The sequence below is a fragment of the Suncus etruscus genome, chromosome 18 (assembly GCF_024139225.1).
Source record: "Suncus etruscus isolate mSunEtr1 chromosome 18, mSunEtr1.pri.cur, whole genome shotgun sequence".
NCBI lineage: Eukaryota > Metazoa > Chordata > Mammalia > Eulipotyphla > Soricidae > Suncus > Suncus etruscus.
In genome coordinates, this window is record NC_064865.1 from 60,823,987 (window position 1) to 60,843,792 (window position 19,806).

General features: G+C 41.0%; 1 protein-coding gene across 1 annotated transcript; it reads right to left on the bottom strand.

The window, feature by feature from the left end:
• Positions 1-1,176: 1,176 nt before the first annotated feature.
• Positions 1,177-9,730, bottom strand: LOC125996052 (leukocyte elastase inhibitor A-like). Its single transcript, XM_049765015.1, has 6 exons — positions 9,556-9,730; positions 7,389-7,526; positions 6,761-6,878; positions 3,507-3,649; positions 3,243-3,410; positions 1,177-1,575 (listed from the first exon to the last, which is right to left on the bottom strand). Exons 1-6 carry the CDS (start codon positions 9,721-9,723, stop codon positions 1,177-1,179), a joined length of 1,134 nt encoding a protein of 377 aa, XP_049620972.1. The 5' UTR covers positions 9,724-9,730.
• Between the last annotated feature and the right edge of the window lie 10,076 nt (positions 9,731-19,806).

Here is a 19,806-nt window from a genome sequence, read left to right on the forward strand (position 1 = left end):
GAACCAAACGTAGCCTGTGGCAGCTGCCCTCAATTCCCACCTCACCTCTGCACAGACCACAGCAATGGCCAGCTCGAACTCAGGACCAATCTCATTCTGGAAAGGTTCTCTTTTCCCTGCACCTCCAGATCTACAGACATTGAGTCTCAATCTATCTGGTATCCTTAGTGAAGGGTAGAGGGCAAAGTATGAGAGCACTGCACTTTTATTATAGCTGCAGAGAGAAATCAGGTCTTCCAAAGGCTCTGCCACCCCTAACAGGACACCCTGCAAAGTCTTGATGCCCTGGGATAAGATGGAAAAAGGGAGGTGACCTGCAGGCACACATATCTTCCTCTTTACCCTCTTCATGTCTCCCTTCCTGAGCATACAACCTACAAGAGTTCCATGCACAACATTCCGTATTTGAGTGCAGAGCTAGGGATAATGCCTACACACCACTGATTGTGGCCAAAAATACTAATGCTGCTGCTGCTGCTGCTGCTGCTGCTACTACTACTACTACTACTACTACTACTACTACTACTAATAATAATAATAATAATAATAATAATAATTAGGAAAGAGAAAGTAATGATGGAATGTGGTAATATTGGTCAGGAAACATTTTCTAGTTGCATGGCCTGGTTTGGGTATTGGCTTGTCTTTCAATCGAACTGTTCTTTTCCAGCCTCCCTTAAACAAGGTTTTCCTGGCTTCCTAAATTCTTTTAATAAAATAAAATGAAAGGTTTGTGGTAAGAAAACAACAACAATCATTCTACAAAAGCCTACAGTGTCAAGAATCTTGGTGGCATGAAAGGTACCCTTGTCAAAGGCATTACAGATCACATGACTCTAACACAATCATGAATAGCATTGTATCTGTGGAAGTGAAAAACAACTGTATTATGAACACCATTTATATTCATAGTGTTTAGATAAACTAATTAATAACTAAAAGAATCTAGTGTCTCTTATTGGTAATTTTCATCAATTTGAAGCCTTCCAAACGCATTATTAGTTTAATTTCCATAGAAACCAAGATAAACTAGGCTCTTGTAGCCAAAAAGGCAAGGAACAGTCCACATCAAAGACAGAGTTTAGATGATAGCTTTAATGGTCAAGCTATGGCTAACCAGTTATCTTTAATGAACTTTAAACCAAGCTGGGGTTGGGTCCTTGGGCTCGGAGTCACTTATGGGGAAGTATACCTGCCCAGAAAGAAGATGATTTTGGTGGGATTGTGACGGATGAAGAAGAGGAAGGGGTGGTCACACATGAATTGTATCACTGCCGTTCGGGGTTTGAAAACAGAGCTTGATGCTGCAGCAGCTTCTGTGCCTTCCTCATTAACTTCCACAAAGGACTTATGCATAACTTTGGAAATAAAAAGATCTCTGTCCCCTGACATGCCAGACAAATCAGCCTCACTCTGATCAAAGAGCTGGGTCAGGCCCATGTGGGTGAGGTGGGAATTGAGGATGTAATTCTCCTCCAGCTTGAACCTGGGCAGATAGACTTCCATCATCTTAACAGACATTTCTTTAGGGTTCGTCAAATTGTTCAGGGTCTCCAAATTCAACTGCTTTTCAATCTGCAATTTGAATGGAAAAAAGAAAGAGTTGAAGACGGGTTTCCATTGTGAGATGGTGATTGAGGTGGTTAAGCCTTACTTAAATGTATGGACTCATGCAATATTTTTCCTGTTAGTTTATTTTCTGTTGCATGGTCTTTCCAATGTTAATGATGGAACAGAATTGTGTGCCAAGCTACTTAAGTTTAAGTCAAGAGAGTCTGATCATAGTGCTCACCACCAATTATCCATCATCTGGCTGTCCATTATTCTTATCATTCACTCACCCACCCATCTAAGACTTGTTGGATCACAGTGATGAGTCAGGATCACTATAGAACATATTGGGCTGTTGGATTCCTCTCTGTGATGCTGTTCTTCAACCACCTGACTGATAGAACCCCTGTAGAGATATCATTCTGGAGTCTCTGTAGAGCAACTTTCCCAGGAATTCTTGAGATGAAAGTTTGTAAGACGTGCTCTAGAGATGAGGACGGACAAAGAGGGTCACTATTACCCCATGATCAGTAGTTCCATATAGGACTTGATTCCAGGCCATCTCTTTTCCTGTACAGAGTGATCTGGTTAAGGTATAGTTAATCCCTACAAATCTCTACTGCTGCATAGGGATTCTTAGGCCCAAATTTTCATGCTTATCTTCTCCCTGGCTCCTCAATAGCCCCTATTATTTGCTATGTCCTGCTTGTATCTCACTTCGTCTTATCCTCCACAAGTCTTGTTGACTACAATAAATGGTCTCTAATCAACAAACAGATCTGGTCTTTTGTATTCATCAACTGGGGGGAACATATTAAATCCTGAATACACTGGAATAAATGGAAGTTGACCACTACCAGCCGAGAGAGTCTTGGGTAATGAGCTCAGTTGAAAAGAGTGCAATGTAAATATCTATTTATTTTGATCTCTACTGATATGGGGTGTACTGTGATCCTGCTAGAAGGGCTATGTCCTTTACCTTTGTGACTTCACCTCCTTGTTTGAGACATTTAATGTGACCAGGACAGAGAAGGTAAACAAAACACAACAGCAGAAGAAATGAGCAGGTTAAACTTCCTCCGCTCTACACACAAATGGTTCAAGAAAACTCCTTTTTGGCAAAGAATTTGAGTAGGAGATGGGTCGAAGAAAACACATCAAGGAGAAGCCTTGAAAAAGATTCCATTTCTATTTATATACCAGTCCAATCTGGTAAAAGAAATGCCACCATGGAATTCAAATAACTTGCAAAAGACATGTTGGGCAAAGTTCATGCTAGGAAAGAAGGTCTCACTCACAGCTCAAAGGGCACTTGAGTCATTTATTTAAATAACTGGAATCCAACCACTTATATTAATAAATGAGGATAAATATTTAAAATAATTTACAAAATAATTTTAAATGATTTTAGAAAAAACTGGGGATTTAAGTTTTTTACATTAAAATTAGTACAGTCACACATTCAAAGTAACTTCTTAGCCACTATCTGTGACCTGATTCATGGGTTTATTTCTAGGCTGCAGCTATTGGAATTGTAATATGCAGAAAACAAATTTTTGTTGGGAGATGAAAATGGGAAGACCAAGAATAGGAAAGGAAAGGAAAGTCTCTTCACTAAACACATCAGGGGCCAGCATCTTAGGCTGAAAATAAGAAACCAGGTTATTAGGAGGCCTGAAAGGCTGCAGTACCTTCTGGAGGCCAGTGGTTCCATCCTCAATGTCATTGGGCAGCAGGATGACCATGCTAATCTCGTCGCCCTGGTATGGAAGCTCCAGCACTTTGCACTTGAGGTCCTTGATGTAGCCCAAGGGGAATTTGTTCTTCTGATACATCATCATCACCTTCTTAGTGTCTTTCTGAACAGGAGCAAAGCCAGTTGCTGTTAGAGGCTGCATAGCTTTGAGGCATAAGGAGCATGAGGCAGTGTGTGCATGCGTGTGGTGGGGCCTCACCTTATTCAGCCTGAACGTAGCTTCCTGTGTGACTTGTTTGGAAAATTCCTCCTTCCACTTCCCTTTGAAGTAGACGGCATTCACCAGCACCAGTTTGGTCATGCTGTCCACCATCCCTTTGGCCAAGACTTCTGGGATTTTCCCTGAAACCAAAAAAATTTGTGTGTGTTAGTATGTGTTTATGTAAATTTGAAAGTTAGTGTGTGTGTGTGTGTGTGTGTGTAAAAGAAATATTAGAGCTGAAAATCAAAAGTGACTTTTGATGAGCAAAGTTATCTTCAATAACAAACATGTTTTCATTCATTTCATTTTTTTTCTCACCAGAGATTAAGTCAGAGATTTCTACATGGAATAAGCCAATTCATGGGTTACCTTAGGAAGACAACATGCCTCTTTAAAGCAAGCAAGCAGAGTATGAGGGCTACAGGCAAGAAAGATAAATGCCTCCTCAATGTGATGAGTCTTGTGTTGTGAGTAGTTATAATTTGTTATGGAACAAAAAGTATTTCTCCATGAAATGTTGGATCATCAATATCTGTGAATAATTATGATCCCCATAGTAGGACTATTTTCTCAATAGAAAGGGGAATATCCACAAGTAAGAATATTATCCATGAAAACAAGGCTCTTACAAAAGCACATATGACTGGTTCATCAAACATGACTTTGTGACCACCATAAAAGATACAAATTAGGAATCAAGAGTCATCCCCAGACTAGGTCATATCCAATAAGACAGATCCCCTCCTGACACACACATACCATGTCTCATGTCTTAGAAATTAGAAATGATGTTGGGGAAAGAGAAATACATAAAAATTGACACTGTTGACTCGAATGCACAAATCCACAGTGATCCTTTTACCTTTCTTTTACACTCAATATTTGCACAATTTGTAAAACCTACTTTGGAGGAACATGTAATGTGAAATATAATAGTGTCTTCAAGGATATCGTTACATATCCCCAGGGCAAATGCTAATTTTATCTGATGGCTAGGCCCACCCTCTACTAGGAGGGGTCTGTTCAGGATAATTAGAGGGATTTGAGAAGAGGTAAGGCAGGAGCACCAGGAGGGGGAAGAGAAGGGGTAGAGATGATAGAATAGAATCAGGAGCAGAAAAAGGGCTGTTTAGCTTAGAAACCAAATATAGTGGCTTTGGGAGATTGATAAGAATGTTGCACTGGTGAAGGAGAGTGTTCTTTACATGACTGAAACCCAACCACAATGATGATTGTAATCAAGGTGTTTAAATAAAGATATTAATAAAACTTGCCTCCTAAAAATTCATGACTGCTATGAATCATTTCTTTGCCGTTATTCTGAACTGTCAGACCCGCCAGGCCAAAGAAGCTAGAGGCACCAGGCAGGCCAACAAAGGGTCCTCCACTCAACCATGAAACACCTAAGACTTTATAATTAATATTTGATTAAACAAAATGGTGCCCTTACATGGAATTGAAATCTAGACTCTAGAAGACATCGAGATGGTGAGATTCCTGGTCTTGTGTTTAATTTTGGCTCTTTTCAGCTGAAATGAGACTGGAGAGACCACAAGCGTGGGTCATGTAGTCCCTTTTCTAAACATGGTGGAGTCCCCTATGAAGGAGGGGAGCTGAAATCTTGGAACAGCCCCCTCAGAGGCCTAAGACTGCGACTTTTCTGCAAAAAGTCATTTTTTTCCCAGGACCTCGGTCTTCAAATTTGCAGAGACTTATAGAGACCATTTGGAAAGCCAGAAAGAAAATTTATTGATAGCAAATTGATATATCAATGATGTCCTTTGGCCCCCGAACATGGCTTCTGTCTTTGGAACCAATGGACTTTCAGGCTAAGATGACCTTAAGTGCGTTAAACTTCCAGAAGTCAGCAGCAACCAACCACTTTCTCAATGAGATGCACCAGAAAGCTCCATCCCTTTGGACAGGCAAGTGGGGCACTCTGAGGCTCTGATTCACAGGACTGGGGGTGCATAGGCAGGCAAATGGAAAGGTGCATGCTGCTCTAGCCTGATACTAACTGTAGGGTCCACCTGACGAGCCTGCGCACCCTAGTCACCCACAGCTTAACGACATCTGAACAAACTTCGTGAGAGTGAAGGAAAAAATTATAAATAGGAGAAAACAGTGAAGCCCAACTAAAAAGTTGGTTTTTATACCTCCTGCATTTGACTGTTTCAGGTTAACTCTTAATCCATTGTATCATTGTCTTGCTGGTTTAAATGTGTTTTATATTTTTTCCTAATTAATACTCCCAATTGCATAATGTATATTGTGTATTTTAATGTAGTAGCTTGTTTTCAAACTGTATTTTCTGTATAAATGTTCTTGTAATTTTGTTTAAGGAAGGTATATGAAAGAAACTGAGGATATCCCAGTATAAAAGTGCTTGGTAAAATAGCATTAAGAATTTTAAACTACAAGTGTATTTTGAAGAAAAGTTCTGTTTATGGAAAAGGCTGATATTTTAATTTTACATTTTGGACTTTAAGTTTTGGGAAATATTAGGGTTCCTGCCTTTGGCTGGTGGGAGTCAGGAAAAACAAAGGATAACCTTTTTTTTTTTAAGTAAGAGGCAGATGTCACCCCTTCAGAGGTCAAATGCTAATTTACCTGATGGCCAGGCCCACCCAGTACTAATTAGAGGGGTCTGGAAGAGGGGTAAGGCAGAAGACTCAGGAGAAGGATCCAGGAGGGGGAGAGATGATAGAGACAGAATAGATGCAGGAGCAGGAAAGAGGCTGCTTAGCTTAGAAGCCAAACATTGTGGCTAGGGCCTTGTAATAAAACCTTGTCCCTAAAACTTCATGACAGCTGTGGATCATTTTCTCACCATTATCCTGAACCATCAGGCATGCCAGGCAAAAAAAGCTGCAAGGGCCAGGAAGGCTGAGAAAGACTCCCCAATCCATCCATGCCCACCAAAACACTATAATTAATATTTAATTCAACAAGACATCATGTTGAATTTTTAGGTGCAGTTTCATTGTGTGTCTGTGTGTGTTTTTTAGATTACACTTGGAAGAGCTCAGTTGTTATTCTTGAATATGTGCTAAAAATCAATCCTGATAGGCTCAAGGCTACTATAGGATGCTGGGGATAGAATCTGGGCCAACCACATGCAAGTCAAATGCCCTCCACTGTGTGCTATGACTCAGGCCACACAAGCCACAACTTCTACCTTGGAAATCTACCTCGGAAAGGCCCAAGGAGCAGGAGCTTGTCTGGTGAGTGACACTGTGCCCAGGCCTTACCTTTCGTCTGTCCTTTGACCCACTCATTGATCACCTTCCTGGCCTCTTCTGATGCATGCTGGAAGTTCACGCGGGCCAGCTTAGCTCCATACAATTTTTTGGTCGAATCTAAGAACTCCTGTTTCACAAAAGAGAAAAAGAAATGCCCTGAATAAATGAAATAACATTAACAGGCTGCTTTCTAGATTCTTTTAAAAACAAGAAAAATTGCTTTAAGTGGCATAGCATACATTTAAATGTCAACAAAATGATCTAGCTCTTATTTATTGGATCAAACACACACATGCATACACTCATACTGACTCCCACACATGTTTCTACCTAGTGTTTATCTTAAGTACATACATTCCCAGATTTCCAGATCAATTCTTCCCTAAACTTTACATAATATTTTCATCAACACCCAAATGTTGCTGTACTTGTGGGGAGCAAGGGATTCACTGTTGCTTATGGAGCATGAACTCCAGTTGATCTTCTCACCCAGATTTGTGGAGTGAAACCCCTTTCATTATCTGGAAATCTGGCTAATGAGTTTTCGGGAAACATAAACAATTTATCTATAGTTTGAGTGTGCAGGCCATGCTTTGCACTTTCTAGTGAGTTATAAAACATGGCTTTAAGTACTCACGGGGAGGAACTTGTACGTCTTCTCTCCATATAGCCTGTTGGCGATCCTCAGGAAGTGGGAAGCTCCATGATTATTGATTTTAAAGTTCAGGCTCTGGAATCTCGGATGTATATCTTTCAGCATGTCAAAATGAAGAGTCTAAGAGAAAGGACATATTCTTTCTGGACCGATTTATTTTATTTTCTTTATCTAATTTTGAGTTTAGGGCCACACCCAACAGAGCTCAGGGGTTACTCCTGACTCTGCACTAAGGAATTACTCCTGGCAGGCTTGAGGTACACTACTAGATACCAGGGATTGAACCTGGATCAACCACTTGCAGGCTAAATGCCCTGCCTACTTGAGTTATGGCTCCGGCCATTAAAATTGTTTATTTTTAATATAAGATACCTGAAAATGATACCCTGTATTGGCTTTCATTAAAATATATGTCAGCGTAATTTCCAGTTAAAAATTAGTAATTGTGTTTGTTTTTGAGGAACAGACATGGTGGTGCTCAGTTTTTACCCCCAACTCTATGGGTTATCAGGAATTGAACATGATTCAGTCACATTAAAGACAAGCATTTTACCCACTGAACTCTACTATTCCCAAATGAATTTTTTTTCAAGAAAAGAAATGATAGAGAATATAAATTATATAGTTTTATAAAAATTATTATTTAGACATGAAGGGAAACTTTTGCTCTATATTGGTTATCATTGTAGATTACAGTTATGTGAATTAATTATCAAAATATTTTATTTATATTTAATAATTAACAATAATGAAGTCAAAATATTTATACATTTCTGTATTTCTTCCCCCCAAAAGAGAAATATAAATGAGCAGATTCTGTGCCTCTTGCTATCAAATACAATTTGGCTATATTATCTCAGATGTGAGTCATCAAAATAAGAATCATATTTAATGCAGGTGTTCAAGAATTTACAATCAGAGGGCTTACTTTGAGCACAGATTAGCATAGAAACTCACTTATGGGAAAACAGCTCCTTTCACCTCAGCATGTGGAAAAAGTTTAAATTTTCTGAGAATCAATTCCAAACCAAGAAGTTCATTTAGATGTTACCAGGCATTGCCAGTTTCTTGCTTAAGACAGGGGAAAGAAAAGTATGTTATAGTGTCTTAAGTGTTTGCATACTAGCTAGAATTGAGCTGTTGCAATGTGAGAAACAGGCTAAAAGCTGTGACATTTCGGGGTTGGAATGATAGCACAGCAGTAGGGCATTTGCCTTGTACACAGCTGACCCAGGACAAAACTGGGTTCAATTCCAGGCATCCCATATTGTCCCCCAAGCCAGGAGCAATTTGTGAGCACATAGCCAGGAATAACTCCGGAGCATTACTTGGTGTGGCCCCAAAAACAAAAACAAACAAAAATCTGTGACTTTGTGCACGTGATAATGGGCATAAACTTATATTAAAAGGGAGGTATTGAAAAAAATTGTATTGTTTTTTATCAGAGTGAAGGAGGGCTAGATTTCCCATGTGGCACAGAAGTAGTATCTGTTTTGTGGCAGGAACAAGCTCATGACCAGGAGCTCAGCACAGACCTAGGAAACACTTAGAAAGCCCTTAGAAAACACTTGGGAGAGAGCCCTGAGCAGTCAGTCAGGAGCCCAGAGCATAGAGCCAGGAGTGATTCTCTGAGTATAGAAGAGGGTTTGAGCCCAGAGCTCAGAGCCAGGAGAGAAACCAAGAATAGTCAGGACCCAAGGAAGCTAAGTCCCATCCATGCTATCCTCTTCCTATGAGACTGTCTGACTTCATGACTCAGGGTGGCCTACCAAGGCCCAAAGCTGGATGCTGGGTAAAAGCATTGGACAAAGAAATGGCCAAATACCTTGGGACCCAAAATAGTATCTGGGCCTCCCTCCAGGTACAGTCTCTCTGTCACCTCCCACTGCAAAGGGCAGGTACAACCATCACATGCAAAGAAAAACCTGAAAATCACAGCCCTAGAGAAGGTTCTGGATTCTGAAGCTGCCCCCAGATTTGTCCTGTGCAGATGTGGTCCCAGGGGCTGGTGCTGCCCTCACTTCCTGCCTCATTCCTCATGAGGCCAGCCAGTGTCCAGGGCCAGTCTTGGCATGGAAAAACCCCATCTGGCACCCTCAAACCTTCTGTGAGCAGAGTAGGCTTGGCCTCCTGGTGTCTGGTGTCTGACCTTGGCCATCTGTGCCTCGGTGCTGCCCCGTGTGCCCAGAAAGACCATGGCCAGCGCTGACAACAAACTGACGGGTGAGAAGAACAGGTTGGCAGTTGGGTCCTCTTGGCTCAATTCACTGTACAGCTTCAGTGCGAAGGCTGTGTTGATAGAGTTCAGGGGTTCCATGGTCGCCAGGCTGGGGACAGAAAGACAAGCTGCCCACCCCACTAAGGATAGCAAAGAATCCTAATTCCCTTCTCCAGCCCGAGTTTAACATAGCCAGATATACTGGTGTATATATGGAGAGTAGGTGCCCCTATGCCATAGAGGAGAGTTGAACCAGCACTGCCCAGGGGCTGCTGAACAGCTGGACCAACCCTCCCATGCACAGCTCTGTGATATACCATCAAGTATCTTTACACTTTCCTTAGCCTCAATTTCCCACAGATAGCAGGGTGGGGTGTCCCTGTGATGGAGGCTGAACTTTGAGGGTCTAATTCTGACTCCAAGGCCTCTTTGCACCTGCTTTAACTTCTGAAGTCACACACAGGCCAGAGACCAGACTCCAAGCTGTCCACTAAAAGGAGCCCCTTGGAGAGAGATTCCTGTTAAGGAAAACAATCAGCATAATCCAGCTAGCTAGCGGCAGCCACATTCAGCTTGGCTTAGATACCCCAGGAGATCCTGATCCCAAAAATAATGTGTAGGGGCACTTGGCACAGAGTAGACCCAGAACTGAGCTCTGGTGCTTTGTGCCCCACAGTGGCATATTCATAACCTCCAGGCTAGGCACAAGGCAATGCAGAGTTGGAAGGGGACCACTGGGACCTTGGTATATCCCCTCCCATCCTTTCCACTGCCCCAATTCTGGGCCTTATCTTACCTGCTCTCCAGATCTCTGGTGTTGGGTGAAGTCTGAGAGCTCTGAGCCCTTATTATAGGTGCAGACAGGAACAAGGGAGGGCCAGGACTGGGCCACCACCCTCCCGGACTTCCTGCATTGTCCTGGTGTCATAGCAGGTTATGGTGAAAGGGAGGTAGCCGCAGGAACATCCAGCTTCCTGCACACCCTCTTCTTTTCTCCCTCTCTGAGCCTGTGGGGGACCCAGGTTCAGGCATTCTACCTGCATCTCCCACATCTCCAATCTGGGAACTCTCTCTTCTATTACCTTGGGGTGACTCAGACAGTCACTGACTCACCTTCTTGGAGGCAATTAGGTTCTTATTTTTTTCCAATGTATTCTTTTTTGGGGGAGTCAACCCAGCAGCGCTCAGGGGTTACTTCTGGCTCTATGGTCTCTAAATGTGTTCTCTGCTATAAATGTTTATGCAGTGTTTGTTGTGTTAGTAGATAACTCATGGGCACAGGGGCAATTTGAGGACATGTCAAAGAGAATTAATTACGAACCAACCAGGACTTTGTCACTGTCCTTAGGGAACCTTTTAACTCTCCTTCCCACTTCCAGATCAGAACTCACAGCTGAGCGGGAATTTCTGACCCTCCTCACCAAAACACAGTCTGCTCAGTTCCCCTCTGCAATGAGAATGTGGAATGGCCACAGCTGAATCACAAAGGCAGAAGTGATTTTAACTTTTTTTGTTTATATGGGACTACACTGCTTACTCAGGAGTCACTTCTGCCTCTGCACTCAGGAATCACTCCTGGAGGGGCTCAGGGAATTATATAGGACCCCATCATCCAAGTTCACAAGATAATTGCTCTCCCCACAGTATTATGGCTCTGGTTAAGGACATTATTGAATTTTTGTGGAGTGGTTTGCTTTTTTATATACCAGCAGGTGAAATTTGCCCTGAATATGCAATGTAAATTTGAAGTAGTTGAGGATACCAGAGATTTCTGCTCCCCAAACTCTCCCCTCTTCTGTGCTTCTTTGCACATTTTCATATGGAAAGGAGTTTGTTTGTTTTAGGCCATCCTTGTTGTGCTTAGCACTTTACTCCTGACTCTGCTCAAGGATCATTCCTTGCCAGCCCCAAGAGACCGTCTATGGTGCAAAGGATTAAACCCAGGTCAACCCATGCAAGGCCACTGCCTTACCCACTTTCCTGTCTCTCTACCCATCCTCAAAGCCCCTGAAGTTTCACACTTATATTTAACATGGAAATAAATAGCCAGAAATGGGGATGTCCATGGTTTGAACTCTGAGAACTTGTGAAGAAAAGATGCAAAGGGGAGCCCCGGAGAGTAGCATGGTCTTCCAGTTGTGTAGGGGAAAGGCGCCCGAAGGGCCTTGGCTGCTGCTTGCCAAGTGGGGGAGGGAAGAACTGGCTCTGAGCTCCAGAGTGATATGGGGCGGATCACCACTGACTCCCAGGAGGGGGAGGGGTAAGTGATCTAGGCTCAAATGTGCCCTCTATTATTGTGCCCAGGAGTGAAATTGCACTAGCTAGCAGGAAGTAAGGGGGGGGGGCAATTGACCAGGCTTGACTGGAGGACGTGGGAGAGGCCATACCTCAGCGACCTCAGCCAACATTCCCATCTAGAATGGGAACCATTCTAGATCCACTCCAGTGATGGGACTCAGTCCCATGCCACAGGTGGCAAAACCAAGCTGAAATCTGAAGGCACTGCACTCCAAGCCAAACCAATAAATGCAAATAAATATGGGTAAACTAAGGAAGACTAACATCTGGAGATATGGAGAGAAATCCTAAGAAGTTTCCAAGTCCACAAAATGCCCAGACCTAATAGATGAAGACCCAAAAGCAGCCATGAGAAAAGAAAAGCAAGCCATAGTAAAAGAAATAAAAGAATCACTAGCCCATGAATACAAGAAATCCATAGATGAACAAATTAACCAACTTAAAGAAGACCTGTTAAAGAACATGAGAGATTTTATACAAACGAAATTAAAGTAAATAAAAAATATCGTAGAAGGCAATTAAAAGCAGAATCACACAGTTGGAGAACCACATAGAAGAACTTGAACAAAAATTGCAAACCAAAAATGACATGGAACCAAAAAGGAATTAAAAGGTAAAGCACTGGAAGAAAAAGTCCAGTATTTAATGAAAAAAGAAAAATAAATAATCTAAGAATTATAGGTATAGCAGAAGGGGAGGAAACAGGGAAAGGGGAAGAACATATAATCAGGGAAATAATAGAGGAAAATTTTCCACCCTTTGGAAAGAGGCTTCGATGCAAATCCAGGAATTAAAAAATGTTGTGTATGTAAATATTTTGGGGGATTACTATGTTGCTCACCCTAATCTGATTAGGTGATTGTGCCCTACCCTAGGGTGTGACCTGGCATTCTGCCCCCACCCTAGGGTAGGACCTGATTCTGCTTCCACCATTGGTTGGTATCTGATCCCACCATTGGGTGGGACCTGACTCTGGACTATAAGAGCAAGGGTCTGTGGAAGGCGAGGGGCTTTGGCTGGCTGGAACTGAATCGGAGTCTTTGGACTTCAGTTTTGTCCATCCGAATAAAGCAAATATTTCCACGAGCCTGATTGTCTGCGAGCTGTTTACCCGCCGTTTCACCTCAGAACCGTGGGCTAGACAGGGTGGCAGACACGTGCTACGAGCTGGAAGAAAAGGGCCTCATTCTCCATCCCTCCATCAGTCAACCTCTTCAGGGGCTGTCCTGCTACAAAAAAGAGTCCCTAATAAAATAGATCCTAATAAACCAACACCAAGACATATGGTAATCCAAATGACAAGAGAGAGAGAGAGAGAGAGATGAACTCCTTAAAGCAACAAGGAAGAAAAAACCCTCGGGGCTGGAGAGATAGCATGGAGGTAAGGCGTTTGCCTTTCATGCAGGAGGTCATCCGTTCGAATCCCAGCGTCCCATATGGTCCCCCGTGCCTGCCAGGAGCAATTTCTGAGCATGGAGCCAGGAATAACCCCTGAGCACTGCCGGGTGTGACCCAAAAACCACAAAAAAAAAAAAAAAAAAAAGAAAAAAGAAAAAACCCTCAAGTACAAAGGAAGTTATACTAGAATCAACCAGATCTCCCACTTGAAACAATTCAAGCAAGAAGACAGTGGAATGACATAAATAAATGACTGAATGAAAGAAATTTCCAACCTAGAGTTTATTACCCAGCAAAACTCTCATTCATATGGGAGGGAAGATTAAAAGCATTCTCAAACAAAAGAAACTCATTATTTGCACAAACAAAACCGATTCAAAATGACCTACTCAGAGATGAATTACACAACCCAAACCCCATATTGTAACAAGAACCATCCTACACAACACAACTACACAACAGCCTTCTCTGTCAATAACTTCCTAAATGTTAATGGACTAAACTCTCCCATTAAAAGACATTAACAGAGAGCTGGATTAGAAAACATAAACTGGATTTCAGATGCCTGCAAGAAACACACCTACAAGTACAGGATAGGCACAGGCTCAGAATAAAAGGATGGAAATCAATTATTTAGGCCAATGGAAAACAAGAAAACACAGGGATGGCCATTCTTATATCAGACCAAATTGCATTCAACCTCAAGAAAGTGATCAAGGACAAAGAGGGTCACTACTTACTGATCAGGGGAACACACTAGATCAAGGAGTACTAACCCTGGTTAATATGTATGTACCTAAAGCAGAACCAGCAAAATATGTAAGGCAATTGCTTGCAAACGTGGAGAAACACATGAAAGAAAAAATGATAGTAGTAGGAGATCTCAACACTCCACTATCACCACTGGACACGTCCACCAGACAGAAAAGTAGCAAAAAAATAAGAGCACTAAATAAAAAATTAGAAGATCTAGGGCTAATAGACTTATATATGGCCCTCCACCCCCAGAAAGCAGAATATACATTCTTATCAAGCTCACATAGAACCTTCTCCAGAATAGACCATGCCTTAGGATATAAATTCAACATGTATAAGATCACAAATGAAAGGATTATTAGAAGCATGCTATCAGATCACTATGCAACAGAGGTCAAAATTGACTATAAGAAGCAATGGAAAAAATCCAATACCTGGAGATTAAACAATTTGCTGCTCAACAATACCTGGATTAAAGAGGAACTCAAGGAAGAAATAAAAATATTCCTTGAGACAAATGATAATGAAGAGATGACTTGTCAAAATCTGTGGAACACATCAAAAGCAGTAATTAGGAGGAAAATCATAGCAATACAGGCCTATGTCAGGAAAGAAGAAAAATGACTAAATCAGCAGTTTAAAGGGTCACCTTAAAGAGCTGGAATAACAGCACCAAAGAAACCCTAACACATCAAGAAGACAAGCAATAATAAAAGCCAGAGCATAAATAAACAACATAGAAACTAAGAAAACAATACAGACAATCAATGAGACCAGGAGTTGGTTTTTCGAAAGAATAAACAAGATAGACAAAACACTGGCAAGACTCACCAAAAACAAACAAACAAACAAACAAACAGGGAAATCACCCAAATAAGTAGGATCACAAATGAAAGCGGAAAGATTACAACAGAGCCCCAAGAAATACAACACATCATAAGTTCTTATTATGAACAACTATACTCATTTAGACTAGAGAACCCAGAAGAAATTGACATATTCCTGAAAAAATATCATCATCTGAGACTGGATAAGGAGGATGTAGAAAGCCTAAACAGGCCAATCACAAATGAGGATATTGAATCAGTAATTAAGAAACTCCCCAAGAACAAAAGCCCAGGTCCAGATGGTTTTACAGGGGAATTCTATCAAACATTCCGAGAAGAATTACTACCACTGATCCACAGACTCTTCCAAACCAAAGTCAAGAATCCTTTCTAATTCCTTTTATGAGGCTAATATCACACTCATTCCCAAAGATGGCAAAGACACTGTCAAGAAAGAAAACTACAGACCAACCTCATAAATTCCAAAGAACATAGATGCAAAAATCCTCAACAAAATCTTAGCAAACTGAATTCAACACTACACCAAAAAGATTATACACCATGACCAAGTGGGATTCATACCAGGAATGCAAGGATGGTTCAACATATGTATATCAATCAACATCACACACCACATCTGTAGAGTATATTTATATTGATTTTTATGTATTATATTTATTTTGTATTTAGAAGTAAAGGAGCTTGGAGGGGAGGCCAAAGGATACGGTTGGGCAGAGGCAGTTGGAGAGAGGGAGTTGGACAAAGGAGGTTGTGGGTAGAGAGAGAGGAGAGGGAGGAGAGAAAGGAAGAAGAGGAGAGACGAAGAAAGAGGGACACAGAGAGACAGAAAGACAGAGAAAAAGAGAGAGGACAGACAGAAGAGAGGGACAGAGAAGAGAGAGAGGAGAAAGAGAAGAGAAGACAGAAGGAGAGACAGAGACAGACAGAGAGACAAAAACAGAGAGACAGAAAGAGAAAGACAGAGTAAGAGAGAGGACAGATGGAGGAGAGGGACAGAGAAGAGAGAGAGTAGAGAGAGAAGAGAAGACAGAAGGAGAGACACGCAGAGAAAGACAGAGAGACAAAAAGAGAGAGACAGAGAGAAGGACGAAGAGAAGAGACAGGAGAGGAGAAAGATTGAAAAAGGGAGGATTAGGCTCTTTTGGCCAAACCTTTGTCCCCCAAAACCTCTTTGTTTGGATCATTTATTGCGGACGATTATTGTCAAGGTCTCCCCGAGAATGGGAGTTGGTCTCTCAATTTGGGAGATATTTAGGGACCCTGGGTTTTTCAGAAGTAGACTCAATTTCATGCCACACACATCAACAATAAGAAATGCAAAACCATATGATTATATCAATCAATGCAGAGAAGGCATTTGACAAAATCCAACATCCATTCATGTTGAAAACACTCAGAAAAATAGGACTGGAAGTAACCTTCCTCAAGATAGTTGCAGCTATCTATGAAAAGCTCACAGCCAACATTATCCTTAATGGCGAAAAACAAAAAACATTTCCACTAAGGTCAGGAACTAGGCAAATCTGCCCACTCTCCCCACTCTTATTCAATATAGTATTAGAAGTCCTAGCAATAGCAATCAGACAAGAGAAGGGAATCAAAAGAATCCAAATAGGGAAAGAGAAACTCAAACTATATCTTTTTGCAGATGATATGATTGATATACATCTAAAACCCTAAAGAGTCTACAGTAAAACTCCTAGAAGAAATTAACCATTACAGCAAAGTGGCTGGATACAAAGTCAATACATTCCTCTATACAAATAACGAAGTAGAGGAGAAAGAGATTCAGGAGACAATCCAATTTAAAATAGTATCAAAAATATTAAGTACCTAGGAATCAACTTTACAAGGGAAGTGAAGGACCTATATCAAGAAAACTTCAAAACAATTCAGAAAGAAATTGAAGAGGATCTAAGGAAATGGAAGAACATTCCATGCTCATGGGTAGGTAGAATCAACATAGTCAAAATGACTATCTTACCTAAACTTTTATATAGATTTAATGCAATTCCTATCCAAATTCACACATCATTTTTTAAATACTTAGAACAGTCTATCTTAAAATTCATCTGGAACCACAGAAGACCCAGGATAGCTAAATACATACTGAACTGAAGCTGGGTGGCATCTCTTTACCTAACCTGAAGCTATACTATAAAGCCATAGTGATCAAAACAGCATGGTACTGGATCAGAGCCTCAGACAAGTAGAGGATCTAAGGAAATTGAAGAACATTCTATGCTCATGGGTAGGTAGAATCAACGTAGTCAAAATGACTATCTTACCTAAACTTCTATATAGAATGCTTCACGAATTTGCATGCCATCCTTGCGCAGTATACTATCTCTTATCCCGTTTTTCCCCAAATGTAAGAGTGTCCCCTGCATCACTTTGTTCATTTAATTACTTTTTTAAATTTATTTTAAAAATTCTTTATTTTTTATATATGTGAGTATATATATTTTAATATTTGTCCTGTTTCTGTCTTCTTCTCTTCTCACCCGAAAATGCACCAGAAATATAATGTAGCACCATTTTTTCCTGCAAAGGAATACTAAAAAAGGGGGAAATTGTATGTATAAAAACAAGTTCTTATGTACTAGGGATAAGAACTCACACTTTTTTACAATACAGAGGCACCTCGCACCTTGAGCATATGTCAGGTGGACCCAACTTAGACTTTATGTGATTAGAAAGCGACCGTCCAGCCTTGAACCCTGGATCCCAGACATAGAAACGACGCAGCTCCCCACAACAGCTCCAGGAACCAACGCCCCCCTCTCCTAGGACATCCATAATACTGCTCTGGCACCAACATATGCCAGTTTTCATATGATATACTAACAATGAGGAAATGGCAACAACTTGATCTAAGAGCAGGTTGTCTTACCTCACTATCTAATGATAAGACAAAATCAGGAGACTTGTCATCCTTTTATCTGTGTAAAAGCCAATATCACTATCTACAGATGACTAACTGTGCCAACCATGACTGGGCAGAACGTATCCTGGATCCAATAAAAAAGCCCTAGTCTAGGGTTGGACCTAAAATCTGTACAACTACCAAGATCTCTAATTCCAAAGGTCAGTCTGAGACAACTGCAACTGAATGGGTCTTCTGGAAACACAATGAAAGACGCTACCACCCCAGGCTTTATCCTAGGATCAGCGTAATGACCAAGACCACCAACTACAGAAGACTGATGGAATGGTGATTATACTAAGTCAGAAGGAAAAGTTAAGAGTCAGATGCTGTTGATCACATGTTGAGTATAAAGAAACAAAGCAAAGGTCTAGATAATCTCTGTGAGTCATAATCTAGCTATTTTGAATGTACATTGGAGTGCAGAGGGCTTTTCTGCATCATGTCTTTGAATTAGTAGTGTTGCTGTATCATATGGAAGCTAAATTTCTATTCAAGGAATATATATGTATATATATATGTATATATATATATTGTTTGCCAGAAAGAATGGACCAGTCAACTTTACCACCAGCAGTGAGAGTTCCTTTCTTCCTGCAAATTTTTGAAGTTTGCTTATACATGGATGGATATAGAGATTATTACACTGATCAAAATAAGTTAGAGGAAGAGGAATAGATAGAATGATCACAGTCATTTGTGGGATATTAAAAGAGAAGATAGCATGGTAATAGTATTCAAAGATAGTAAAAAGGAGGACTAGGAGGACAAATCCATAGTAGGAATTTTGCTACAAATAGCAAAAGAAAACAGGTAGAACAGAGAAGGAAATACTCTGACAATAACAGTTGAAAATTATCAATCTAGGGGCCGGCGAGGTGACGCTAGAGGTAAGGTGTCAGCCTTGCAAGAGCTAGCCAAAAAAAGACTTTGGTTGGATTTGCTGGCGTCCCATATGGTCCCCTCAAGACAGGGGAAATTTCTGAGCGCTTAGCCAGGAGTAACCCCTGATCTTCAAATGGGTGTGGCATGAAAAACCAAAAAACAACAAAAACAACAACAAAAAAAGAAAATGATCAATCTGAACCAGAACTGAAAGGCAGTAAAATAATATACATGATAGATCTTTGGTAACATTATTGCAAACCACAGTTTCTAAAAGTATAAAAAGAGAGAGAACAAGAAGAAAAATGTCTGCTACTGAGGCAGGTGAAGCAAGAGCAGGGAGGAGGGTGGAGGGAAACTGGGGACATTGGTGGCAGGAAATGTGCACTGGTGAAGTGTGTTGGACACTGTATGACTGAAGCTCACTCATGAACAACTTTTTAACTGTGTATTTCATGATGATTCAATTAAATACGTTATTTATTAAAAATAAAATTTAAAATAAGGTGTGGCATTGTTCCTTTCATATAGGCATATTAAAATGGGGAAATCTTATATGTAAAATAAGTTCTTATCTAATAGGGATAGGGACACATAAATTATATATTTTAGTAGAGTCTTACACCCTGAAACTTGTCATAGTGTCTTGGCTAAGGATCCAGAAGATTTGACATTGGTTATTCATCCCTTAACCTTGAATCTTATCTATAGAAGCAACACAGTTTTCTACAACAGCACTAGGAATCAAACTTCTTCCAGGGAAGACCCTAATACTGTATTAGCATCAACTTGCTCCAGAGTGGGTTCATAGAACACCCCGATGACTTGGTAACAGCAGCAACCTGCTTGTAGGGCAGGATTCTCTGAAATGCAACCTAATGGTGAGGTGTAACTAGAGGCTCTCCCTGTTACCCTGACCTCGAGATAGGATCTGGACAAAAACCAGGATCTCGAACTACAGAAACCTGACCACAACAATGTGATTGTGAACTTTTACTGGGATCACATAGACAGAAAAAGAGGTTAGACAACTTAGTATGCCTATATCCTGTAGTTGGTCTTATGGCAGGA

Bases quoted from the DNA above. Each gene is read 5' to 3' on its own strand.
- LOC125996052 (XM_049765015.1), bottom strand. From the start codon at position 9,723: ATGGAACCCCTGAACTCTATCAACACAGCCTTCGCACTGAAGCTGTAC. The intron at 3,650-6,760 runs GTAAGGCCTGGG...TTTTGGTTTCAG, and splicing joins GGTCAAAGGACAGACGAAAG to GGAAAATCCCAGAAGTCTTG. The intron at 1,576-3,242 runs GTACTGCAGCCT...TTCAAATTGCAG, and splicing joins GAACCACTGGCCTCCAGAAG to ATTGAAAAGCAGTTGAATTT.